We start from the raw sequence: 12,897 nt of genomic DNA on the forward strand, positions 1-12,897 counted from the left end.
TGTATGAATGGGTGTGTGAGTGTGTATGTGATTGTGCCCTGCGATGGACTGGCACTCTGTCCAGGGTGTACCCCGCCTTGTGCCCGATGCTCCCTGGGATAGGCTCCAGGTTCCCCATGACCCTGAAAAGGAGTAAGCAGTAGAAGATAGATGGATGGATGGTAATAAAACAGATCCAGTTGATAAGGTGCATACCATTTTGGGAACAGCTTCCACCCAAGGACAGCTGGTTGTACTAGAGGCTCTTTCATTGCTGAGGATGCCAACTCTCTCCATCCATTTGGGATAGCAGGGGGAGGAAGACATCAGGACACCAGAATCAGAGACATATGAGGAAAGGAATACAATGGTGTGGCCATCCACCCTGTCCCAGCATCCTGTCCAGCTTCGCTAGGGAGAACCACAGTCTGCAATGTGTTAACTTTGAGCATTGACAAACAAATCCACCTGCATGTTACATCTTTCAGAAAAGATAAGGGAGGCATTTCTAGTGACTCTCTCTCTCTCTCTCTCTCTCTCTCTCTCTCTCTCTCTCTCTCTCTCTCTCTCTGATGTGGTATCCTCTTGTTAGGAAAGCCTTGTATCTGGTGAGCAAACTACCCCTCTTATTGAGAGGAGCATACATCGCTGTGGCATTTGGGATCCTGTTGCAGGTGTTCTAGTTGTGATACAATAATTATGTGCCTTTTAACATTAAATGCAACGTTAAAAGCCTTTAAGTATTTGTAGGCCAGCCTTTTCTCTATGTTCATTTGGAAGTGTCTAAGCTATGTTTAGTTAAAAGTGATTGGTAAGTTATAAGTAATGCAGTTCCTATAACTGCATTACTTCCTATAACTTCTATATACATTCCGGGAGCAGGTGACGAAAGCTACACAGTATGGACACTACATGTTTGGCTAAATAAAGAGCTTGAAAACAAGCGTGGGGGGACACGGTGGGTAGTGGTTAGCATTCTTGCCTCGTACCTCTGGAGCTAGGGGTTAGAATTCCATCTACTGCCCTGTGTTTGTGGAGTTTGCATGTTCTCCCTGTGCTTTCAGGGTTTCCTCTGGGTGCTCCGGTTTTCCTTTCTTAGTCTAAAGACATGCACTGTAGGCTGACTAGCAATTCCAGATTGTCCATAGTGTGTGAATGGGTGTGCAGTTGTGTTCTGAAATGGGTTGGGAACCCATCCAGGGTGTCCCCAGCCTTGTGCATTGAGTTCCATGGGATAGGATAAGCGGGATAGAAAATGGATTGGAATACAAGCACATAGCCCCCTATCTGGACAAGTCACTGTATCTGGGCTGGGGTCTATTTTTTTGTGTTCTGTAGTCACCACAGAATCATCTGTCTCACTTTTTTCTACATTTAACACTTAAACATAGACATTTAAAGCATAAACCTGTGATTATAACTATTTTTTAAATACTGTAATATTAAAGTGCAAAGATACATTGGCGTGTATCAGTATTTATTAAAGCACTCTACATTTGTCAAGCACTGAGTTTACTCAACTACAGCGATATTTTAAAATAACTATTAATATGTTGCTAAGTCAAAAATGCTCATATGGTAACAGTATCAACAAATCCCCAGCCTCACGTAAATTAATCTCCATTAACGAGCAACTGCCGCCATTCCGTTTCTGTGAAGGAGTAATACGGAACCAGATTAAAAGGGAGTCGAGAGCCAAAATGGCGGCGAATAGAACACAGTTTAGCTTCCGTTTTAGTTCGCCACCTTTAGCTCCGCACACTTCCGTACTAAACGTCATAATACGCATGTAATACCTATTAGAGCCTACTGTTTAGCAGTTTAGTACGCAGGGTGCATATAGCCATTTTAAAAGCGGATTTGCTCCACCCTCTGTATGAGTCAGAGATTTTTTACGAGCGCTCCAGTAGTGACAGCTCAAAGCTGTCCACGTCAACACTAAACACCACCATGGACTCCGTGGCTCTGGTAAGCTATCTGAGCTTTTCTGTTTTTTTTTCTTTCTCTTATTTGTGTTCAGTGTTGCAGTGAAAGACTCGACACACTTGTTGATTAGGATAAATTGTTGACTGGATAAATAATGTTCTCCTCGATTGTCTTAACACAATACATTGCTCTTGATGTGGTTCAAAAGCTATCGTGCTAACACGAGTATTTTTTTTAAAGACCTGTAGCTGATCATATGATCCAGCTGGATATTTGAGGAGTTTATATCCGTCGAAAATGTGTGCTTTGAGAAATGAAATATATGCAATGCCATCACCCAATGCAATGTAAATACGTGGATCAGCAGGCGAGTGTAACAGATGTTATTTCTCCTGTAATGGCAGAGCAAAAAAACAAAACAAAAAAGGTATATCAATAATAACAGTGAAAATACTACAATAGGCCATAATTGCACATAATAAAAAGCTGTGTTTCTTGTGTGATGTGCTTGATTTAAGCAGTTGCATAAAGTTGTAAGTGCAGCAGTGTTGTGGAGTTAAAGTGAACGCTGCGCTGTGTGCGCACTGCCTGGTGGGATGCGGGTGCCACGTCCTCTGTTATGGAGCGCCTCAGCAGCACAGCAGTCTAATTCATTCCACAGGTGGATCTCTTCAGTGTGCCTTTTCAGAGCTGGGAGACGATTTTCCTTGCTGACCCCCCCCCCCCCCCCCCCCCTTCTTATCCTTTTGCACTAGTTGACACTCAAACAGCTCCATATCCACACACCACTGCTATGATTATTCATATTTTATTATGATCTAATATCCAAACACAGCTATAACAATGGCCTGTAAGCTTGCTGATGTTTGTATTTATTGAATATGCATTTTCAGCCAAGTGCGCACACTTCCAAATGCGTTTAGGAATTAAGGGCAGCGATCCGGGTGTCGAGCGTCTTTCTTGCGCTTTTTGAGATACTCCATGACATCGTTGACTCTTTTACTCTTCCAGTAAAAGTGACCGTTTCGGTTTTCCTGCAGCCACCATTTCACCAACATCAGTCCTCCGGGCCCAAGTTCTGTGGTACACTCCGACTCTGGATCAGTGGCAGTCAGTGCATAACAGAACTTTGGTCCGGAGAGATTATGCAGAATGAAAAAGAAGAAGAGTTCTGGACCAGCAACTCCTGCATGCTTCTATAACCTAATTAATTGTATTGTCTGTATTAACTGATGTTTCCAGATAATATGTACTAAAAAGTGTGTGTGTGTGGGGGGGGATGGGACGGGACGGGACTATAGAACATTGTTTAAGTAAGACATTTTTTTTTTTTTTAAATATGCAGGGGCCTTCATTGTACACCGTTAAGGCAGTCTTCATCTTGGATAATGACGGAAACCGACTTCTTTCAAAGGTGAGTGGCACATTTTTTCTTCTTATTGTAATTTATTCCCAGCTTTACTTTTTTATGTTGAAGAACTCGGTTATAAAAAAAAAAAAAAAACATTGTAATGCTCATTCTGTAACTGAGTTCTGTTGCTGTCCTGTTTCTTATGATGGATTAAAGTCAAATGAATATGAACACACCCTTAAGCCTCACCTTAACTAGAAATGATTGTAAGGTGTGAGGCTTAATCTTGATCACACCAGAGATACTCCACCCAATGTGCAACATTTACTATAAAGTTGATAAGTTGATCCAATGAATAGGATTGTTGTTTGAGTTGTTTATAATTGGGTTATTTTGTGCTGTTCATGTGTAAAAAATGTGACTGTTTTGTTCTTTCAGTACTATGACACAGAGCTGTATCCCTCTATGAAGGAGCAGAAGAATTTCGAGAAGAACGTCTTCAACAAAACACATAAAGCAGACAGTAGGTTTCTCAGGCTTCTGTTTGTATTTGAGAAGGTGTGTGAGTGAAAAGGGTCATATTGACCGTATAAACTCTCACTTATTGAGAGTAAGTAAATACTGATGCAGTAAGTAAAAGTATAGTGAGTATAATGGGCATTTCCTGGGTTGTGTTTAAAATGGCATTTTAAATATTTCACTTCAGGATCTATTTTGGTGTCCTTTTTTTTGCTTTCTGAAGCTATACCTTAAATAATAAACATCATGTTGGCTTACTTCCTCAAATTGTCTTCAGTTATAATGTAGTGACATGAAAGTGCAAGACCATTTTAATGGTCAAGGTTCCTTGGATGGTCCTGCATGGAACCTTTTAAGGTTTTTCCCTAAGGCAGAAAGGGAATGTCTTCTAGAGTTAAATCCTGACGACATTATATTCTTCACTGTCCCTAACTAAAACCTTTACAATGTTGGACAGTTTATTTTACTTTACTGGGTAACCCCATGATGAGTATGAACTTTATTTGAAATGTTCCAGATTAAAAAAAAAACTAAGATAAGATAATAATAATAATAATAATAATAATAATAATAATAATCTTTTTTTTTTTTTAAATTACAGATTTCTAAAATTAATATGATTTGCAAAATGTCTACAACATGTACCAACATAGTCTCATTGTCATTAGAAACCACACCATGTCCCTTTCACACCTGTATCTCGGATTACTTAACAACAGGGCAGGGACAACAGTATTTTATCCACTCTCAGCTGTTTCTGTCTGGGTTATGAATGAAACACGCATACAATAGAAAGTTCCCCTGTGGCCTATGGGGTGATACTGTGGGATATTGTACTGCTAACCCGCTCTCTTGTTCTCACCCTTACATTAGACCCTTATGTCATGGTTATAATGCATGACCCACATGTATACGGCTCCATTTTTTTCTCAAATAAATGAAATTGAATAGTGACTCGCTGACAGTGTTTCTCGGGGTTGTTACTTATCGAGTTTGAATCCTTTATTTTTTATGTCAGTCCTCAGGCCAGATCTCTCTCTCTCTGTGTGTGGGGTCTCAAATTGTCCTGTGGAATTATCACGTTATTGAATAACAGCCAGAGCTTCTTCCCTCCTTATGACCTTTCAGATGAAATAGCCTTCCTGGAGGGCATGACTATAGTGTACAAGAGCAGCATAGACCTGTTCTTCTATGTTGTGGGCAGTGCACAGGAGAATGAGGTGAGCCTTTCTATACAACACAAGTACTCTATGTATCTTGTCATGTACCCTAGATGTCAAATGGCAAATCGGATCAATTCTAACATGTACATCTCTCTCATTTTGCACAGCTGATGTTGATGGCAGTGTTGAATTGCCTGTTTGAGTCTCTCAATCAGATCTTGAGGTTTGTTCACATTAATCACACGTTTCACTTCAACTATACAGTTGTACCCAAAACAAAAGTTCTTAGTCTACCACGAATGTTTGTATTTATGAAAATCTATTAGAATTAAGATACTCACATCATGTCAAGCCTCTGATTTACTACTGAATTACTTAATACAAAGTCAAACTCATAAGTACTGGTTTGGAACTCAGAAATGTCTGAAACCTCCAGTTTAACAATGTGTGACGTACGTTAGTGGCAGAGACGAAACTAATGTCAGGATTAAACATTATAAACATCTAGATATTCCTTAGATATTCCCTGATGTCTGAATTGAATCTCTCAGCTCATACATACCACAACATGATGTCATAAAAACAAACAAACAAAACAGGTGAATAGTTTATAAACAGGATATTCAGATATATTTAATTTTTTCATCACAATTTCTTAAACAGCTAAAAAAAAAAAAAAAAAAAAAAAAAAGCCTGATATCTTACCTGAAATAATAAATGATTGGTATTTATTATATAATAAAACAATCGTGAATTTGACTTTTTTGAAAACTGGTCCTCAGACGCTTGTAGCTTCTTGTTCAGGTTCATAAAACTTCAATTCATTCAGCAAAACCTAACAGGATCTAAAAATGTATCAAATAAGTAAGGCTACCCTCTCATTTAGGAAAAATGTGGAGAAAAGAAGTCTGCTGGATAATTTGGATGGAGCCTTTCTGGTGGTGGATGAGATCATTGATGGAGGGTGAGAACTTAACACGGACAGCACACTGCATGATATGATATTGTTTAATCATTAATGTGAAAATTTAAATTTTCTGTACAGATACTGTAGAAGTTTGCTTTCTTAGGGGTTGTAGTAAATTCTGGCATTGGTGCAATTAAAAAAATAATAATTTTGGAGAATACTTAATACATTGACATATCTTACACACACACACACACACACACACACATTTGTTGTAATGTATTGTAAGCCATATCACTGGTGCAATATGTAGCAGTATAATGAACGTATACAATCACTAAGACTAAGTTCTTTTCTCATGCATGGCCTCTGATTCCTCGCTGGTCTTGGTTGACAGGGTGATCCTGGAGAGCGACCCGCAACAGGTAGTCGAGAAGGTCAACTACAGGGTAAGAGCACTAACACAGTGAGGAAAGCAAACACATTTAACAAGCAAAAGTCAACATGGCCACTGCAGGCTCTGTGTGACGTAATGGCAAAAGTGGACAAATCACACTGAGCTTGTGCTGTCTGCTCCTGTGTGGTGAATCTGTTTTTACAAGGTGGACTTCTTGGTCCGGGGGTCTTCATGGGATTTGGGTTTAGTAGTTATTTGGTCAGCCCTTGTTGAAGGGAATGTGGCAGATTGGTGAAAACGTTATTGTGCTGCATGCCTTTTAGGCTACACTGATTATCTTCGTACTTGAATTATTAATACATGAAATAATATATAGTGCTGTAATCCATGTTGTATGCACACACACAGTTTCACATGGTGGTGCGTGTGTGTGTGTGTGTGTGTGTGTGTGTGTGCGTGTGTGTGTATGTATATATATATATATATATATATTTACTCCTCTACCTTGGCAGTGTGTGTCAGAGCAAGCTTTTGGCTTTGTCCTGATCGATTACATCACGGGTAACATGGAGGGCCAGGCACAGACGAGTCAACCTTTTTAACTCGCACAGAAAGGACGCTCTTCCTCTCCACCTCCTTCTCACAGTAAAGAGAGAGGAATGGAGTAAACAGGAGAGGGGGGAGAGAGGATATAGGCAAGTAACTGCATGGCGTGGATAAGTGTGTTCTCTTTCTGAAGCAGGAACAACACTTCACAGCAGTGTGTAGGGCCTAGTACGTAGTGGGGTGTAACGATACACTCTGGTTATGATTCAATTTACGATACTGTATTCACATTTTGATTCGATTCTCAGAAAATTTGAACAAAAAATTTCTATATAATAAACAATGCAAAATAATGTGCATTTTGGTCTGTATAAAACGAAATCAACAAAAAATGGCTACAAACAGAGGTTTAATATTGTAAACAAAATGTACTACAGCTTCATCAGATATTAAAAATGAATAATTAAATGTATAAATTCTCGCAAATTTTGATTAAATAAACAAAGTGTCTGACCCCGAGGACTTGATCGACTGACACATAATGATGCCCATATCAGAAACAGAGCTGCAAAGTCAGCTAAAATGGCCGATTTCCTCTGCAGAGGTGCGGGGATGGTGTTTGAAAGTACTGAAGAGCTCATTTTAAATGTTATAACATGATCCTGTACAATCCCAATTCCTCAAGGTTGGAACAGTATGGAAAATGCAAAAAGAGACCTTTTTGAAAATTCAGTTCATCCTGTACTATATTGAAAACACATTATTTGATTTTTTACTTTGTGAATTTAATTTGTTTTTGAAAATATGAATTCATTTCAAATCTGATGACTGCAACACACTCCAAAATCTGGGACAGTCGACTGTTTACCACTGTGTAACATTTTATCTTTTCTTTTAATAACACTTATTAAGAGTTTGGGGACTGAAAACACCAGTTGGTTAAGTTTAGCAAATGGGATTTTCCCCCATTCAACCATTCTGCATTTCTTCAGCTGCGCAACCATACGGGGCCTTCATTGCCTTATTCTGCGCTTCATAATGTGCCACCCATTCTCAGTTGGTGACGGGTCAGGACTGCAGGCAGGCCATGCTAGCACCCGCACTCTCTGCTCACGCAGCCGTGCGCTTGTAATCCAGGCAGAATGTGGTTTGGTATTGTCCTGCTCTGGATGGCAGCATATGTTGCTCCAGAATGTGTACATATCTTTCTGCATTAATAGTTCCCTCACAGATGTACAAGTTACCCATGCCATGGGCACTGACACACCTCCATACCATGACAGATGCTAGTTTTTGGACCTGACGCTGATAATAGCTTGGATGGTCCTGTTCCTCTTTGGCCCGGAGAACACGATGACTGTTTTGTCCAAAAACTATTTGAAATGTTGACTCATCTGATCACAAAACACGATTCCACTGTGCTACTGTCCATCTCAGACAAGACCGAACCCGGAGAAGTCGGCGGTGCTTTTGGACAGTGTTGATGTATGGGTTCTGATTAGCATAATAAAGCCTTAACTTGCATCTGTGGATGCAGCAGCGAATGTTGTCGACTGACAAATATTTACCAAAATATTCCCAAGTCCATGTCAGGATCTCCATTACAGACTCATGATGGTTTTTAACACCGTGACGTCTGAGGGATCGGCGATCACACACATTCAGAAGTGGTTTTCGGCCTTGCCCTTTACGCACCAAGATTTGACCGGATTCCTTGAATCTTTTAATTATATTGTGCACTGTAGAAGTTGAAATGTCCAGAATCCTACCGATTTGTGTTTGGGGAATGTTGTTCTCAAAGTGTTGGATTATTCTCTGACTCCTCTGTTGGCAGATTGTTGAGCCTCGACCCATCCTTGCTCTTGAAGGACTAGGCCTTTTTTTTTTTTTTCTTTTTTTTGGATGCTCCTTATATTCTATGATTAGATGATTGCCTCACCTGTTTCATATCATCTTATTACAACTTGTCACATTGTTATTCGTCCTAAATTGCTCAAGTCCCAACTTTTTTGGAACGTGTTGCATGCATCAATTTCAAAATAACATTTCCAAAAAAAAAAACCCAACTATGCAGTTGATTAGGTGAAACATCAAATACCTTGTCTTTATACGTTTTTTTTTTTTTTGTTTAAATACAAGTCAAAATACATTTACAAATCACTCCTTTTTGTTTTTATTAGCATTTTCCATACTGTCCCAACTTCTTCGGAATTGGGGTTGTGACAGTATAACGTATAATCCGTGTTGGTCGTTGCAACCCAAACATATCAGACTCGGTCACTTCAGAAATTCAGATTATTCCCATTTTGTAACTGGAATCTCTTAGGTTTGCCGTGAAGGAACATGATCAAGTGACCACCGTGCTCTCTATATCTCTCTCTCTCTGTTGGTTGCGCAGATTGGGACCTCTGGTGTTCAAACAGTGCAATTGCATTACATGCATATTTAATAGAATGTTGATATTGCACATTTCCGTGATGTGCATCGTGACATTTTTGCATTGCAATGCATCGTGTCATGATGTATTGTTACACCCCTAGCATGTAGCGATGTATACATATTTGCAAACTTACCCTGACCCAGTCAAATTACTCATGTGTCATTACCTCCGATTGCATAATAGTTCTCAGAAGTCACTGTTTGCCTGTATGGTGTGGATTTTATTTTATTTTAATAACTCTTTGTAGTGCCCTTACTTGGATTTTTGTTTTTGATATCTTAAGTTTGATTAATTATATATGCATAAATCTGCCTGCTCATTGCATATTAATCTTTATAACTAACATGTAATCTTCAATGGTGTCAAATTTATTCCTAATGAAATTTTATTATTATTATTATTTAACATTTAAACTTTTCAGCGATTTCTTAGTTATTTTAATGGTTTCCATTACCTACAATGCCATTCACCTACCTGCTGATCGTGGTGCCAGTGGGATTTACTTCATCTCTCCCTAAAGAGAGTAACGCAGCAGCATTTTAATCCTTTATTATGTCCTCCTTTTTCTGTATACTCCAATAAAGTTCCAGATTTTCAAATTTCATGCCAATACCACCGTCAACGACATTGTGCCGGTTATCTCACAGATCGCTAACCAGCCTAGTCGAGTCTCTGCCATAACTCTGTGCAACTGCATCATATAGCCGCACTGTTCTTCAACTTTGAGTCCAACATTTGCTGCCTTCACTACTTCTACATTGGATTTAATATGACCTTGAACATCACTGTACATCTGATTGTTATTCCTTATGTTTGAGATCACTGATTTCTTGTATGAAATGCTGCTGTAACTGGGCTAGCTGTGACATTAGAGTGACAGAAGACCAATAACTTCTCCACAAGTTTTCCTTTTAAGTTCATCCAAATTAATAACAGTTTAAATGACAGTTCTAACTTGCAAAGAAGACATAAAAGTCAAAAAGAATTCAAATTAATCTCTTTATAAAATGATGTCTTCTGGTTTGAACATTTGTTGCCTGTGTATCGTGTGTATGAGTGTGCTCCAGTTTCTCTCTCAGTATCTCAGTTTTGGCTTTTCTTTCAGACTGATGACAACCCTCTATCAGAACACAGTGTGGCTCAGGTATGACAAATGCACACAAACACATGCATGAGCTCTTTTGTTAAATGGCTGGTGATGGAAAGTTTCTGGATCAAATATTATTGATTTTCTTCAAAGACTCAAATGTGCAGTATTTAGACAAATCACTTATCAGTTTGATCAAATTCCCAACAAAATCCTAACCCACACATTGCTTTATTATCATTTACACATTGCAGCTGATTACTACTTCTTAACAGTTTAAAAAAAAATTAACCAAGTTTCTGTTAGTGCATGTTGCCACTTTAACATTTCAATAATACTTTGTCTTTTCCTTCCGAGTTAACCTTGCTGTACTAACCTTGCTCTAAAACCATAATTTATGCAGCATATCACTGAGAAACTGGCTATCACCACTAATGTAAGTGTATTCACGCTAAAACACATACATACTTGCACCATATTACACATGTACATGCACACAGCATGTCTTGGATCAATTTGTGTGTCAACCCCCCCCCCCCCCCCCCCCCCCCCACACACACACACACACACACATACACACATACACAAAGACTCTAAACAGACACATGAAGTTTAATTTTTTCACATTTCCTAGCAAAACATGTTTGCTAACTGCTAACATAGTCTTTTTTGACTGAGTGGAAATTGAGGTCTTATTTTAATAACTCAGCACAGAAAATTAATCATTTAATGTTTGAATATTTGAGTGATAGTCTGTTTATATCTCAATCTGATGTGTGTATACTGCAAATGTGATCATATTTGTGCTACTGAAAGTGCTGTGTATATAAAACTGTTCAGTTAGTCGTTCAGGGTTAATGATGCTGTCGTTCAATGGCGGTCTCCAGGCGCCCCCTGGTGGCGAAAACACTGCGTGACGGATTATTTTTCACATGACTGATCATTTTTCACCTAGTTCGTCATTATCCGTTTTTCTTATTGTATCGACTTTAATTATTCTTCTTCTTCTTCTTATTATTATTATTAATAATAATAATAATAATAATAATAATAATAATAATAATAATAATAATGATAAAATAAATAAATAAATAAATAAATAAATAATAAAAATAATAAACACAATCTAAAAAAAGCTTCATATAAGGGGTTTCCTGAATAAATATAAGCGAATATATTGCAGTGAAAAATATTCACAGATTAATCTTCATCAAATAATTACACATGCATTGTATGTAACCTTAAAGTGATATCTGTCGTCTTTTTTCCCCTCCCCAGGTGTTACAGACTGCAAAGGAACAGATCAAGTGGTCAATACTGAAATAATCTCCTTCACAGTGAGCGGATCTGTAAATGATCTGAAGTGATTTGGGAAATATTGTAGCCATTCAGCTTTACTTTTATGAAACCCACTAGACTAATTAATTATGATACTAGCTGTAGGTTCAGCTGTTTTTATTATTAAGCCATTCAGACTTGAATGCTTTTATTAAACAGGTTATACTGTGCATAAAACTAAGAAGAAGGGTAATTTTCCACACATTTTGAGCTTGATGGCTGATATCCAAGAAGTTAGTAATGTGGACACTAGCGATAGGCCTGATTTGCACTGAATATTTTCAGCATGTGCACCAGATGCTACACATTAATTTTAAAAAAAAAATGTGTGCTGTAGTGAGTAATCAGAAATTGTGTCTGATTCAATTTTGTATTTATTATTTTAAGACTAAATATGTGATTACAATTGTAGCACACTTTTGACAGTTGTAACCAAAGCATTTGGTGTATTGTTATTTTGAACTTTTATTAGTACAACCTCATTAATTCACTATAGATCTGACTTTCTAGATTTGTTTGTCCTAATATCATCTGCTTAAAAATTGAGAAATGAGCCACTTCTTCAAGTGGCTTTGTTACATTGTTATTTCTGTAAATGTTGTTTCATTGGGTCTATTATTAGATCCTTCACTATCAAAATATTATTTTTATTAAATTTTTTTTTTTTTAAACTAAAAATCTAATGTTGTTCAGAAACCAAAGAGTAAAAGTAAAGGCAAACTTGTATGTTACTGAAGAAATAAGAACGTTATATTCATACTCTCTCTTAACTATTAGACAGATTTATTTAAGCGATTTCTAACGAAAAAACTTTAATAAGACTGCAGGTGAAAGAATTCCATGTTATTATGGTTTGTATAATCCCTAGTTGTTTTTATTTTGTTAGGAATGGTCTAATGAGTGATAGTTAAGAAACACTTAACCAGATCTGGAAATTGTCTCTGGATGTTAATAAATCTCATTTTGATAAGACAGTCTGTGCTCCAGCTTCTTCATTAGACACTGAGTCTCGGTGGTGGGAGGAGAGCCGGGAAGGGGCTGCGCAAGCTTGTGTTATACGGTGTATGAATAATAATGAACTTGGGGGCGTATCTCGCGCGGTCATTGGACGACTAAAGTCTCTGTGATTGACGTTGGCGCGCCGCCCATACTTTTGGACCAATAGAGCTTTTAAGCAAACCTGATTGGCTTCTTCCAAACCCGCCTCTGCCTTTACTGTGAGAGACCGAGGAGCCAGTTCATCA

General features: G+C 38.1%; 1 protein-coding gene across 3 annotated transcripts; it reads left to right on the forward strand.

Moving 5' to 3' along the window:
* The first annotated feature begins 1,791 nt into the window (after positions 1-1,791).
* copz2 (COPI coat complex subunit zeta 2) lies at positions 1,792-12,627 on the forward strand. 3 transcript variants are annotated; one of them, XM_017460376.3, is made up of 10 exons: positions 1,792-1,947; positions 3,251-3,319; positions 3,695-3,779; positions 4,904-4,995; positions 5,106-5,161; positions 5,825-5,902; positions 6,243-6,294; positions 10,334-10,372; positions 10,719-10,751; positions 11,594-12,627. In XM_017460376.3, the coding sequence occupies exons 1-10, from the start codon at positions 1,930-1,932 to the stop codon at positions 11,639-11,641; spliced, it is 570 nt and encodes a 189-aa protein (XP_017315865.1). In that variant the 5' UTR covers positions 1,792-1,929; the 3' UTR covers positions 11,642-12,627. The 3 variants fall into 3 exon arrangements, 2 of the variants coding, with proteins under 2 accessions (XP_017315865.1, XP_017315883.1); XR_006980747.2 differs by lacking the exons at positions 10,719-10,751; positions 11,594-12,627 and adding an exon at positions 6,755-6,937 and having other exon boundaries at positions 10,334-10,360; XM_017460394.2 differs by lacking the exon at positions 10,719-10,751.
* The last annotated feature ends 270 nt before the right edge of the window (positions 12,628-12,897 follow it).

This window comes from Ictalurus punctatus, chromosome 2 (assembly GCF_001660625.3).
Source record: "Ictalurus punctatus breed USDA103 chromosome 2, Coco_2.0, whole genome shotgun sequence".
Classification (NCBI taxonomy): domain Eukaryota; kingdom Metazoa; phylum Chordata; class Actinopteri; order Siluriformes; family Ictaluridae; genus Ictalurus; species Ictalurus punctatus.

What these genes read in the sequence shown, in the direction of transcription:
- copz2 (XM_017460376.3), top strand. An exon ending in GAAACCGACTTCTTTCAAAG is followed by an intron (nt 3,320 to 3,694) that starts GTGAGTGGCACA and finishes TTGTTCTTTCAG; the next exon opens with TACTATGACACAGAGCTGTA. An exon ending in TCGAGAAGGTCAACTACAGG is followed by an intron (nt 6,295 to 10,333) that starts GTAAGAGCACTA and finishes CTTTTCTTTCAG; the next exon opens with ACTGATGACAACCCTCTATC.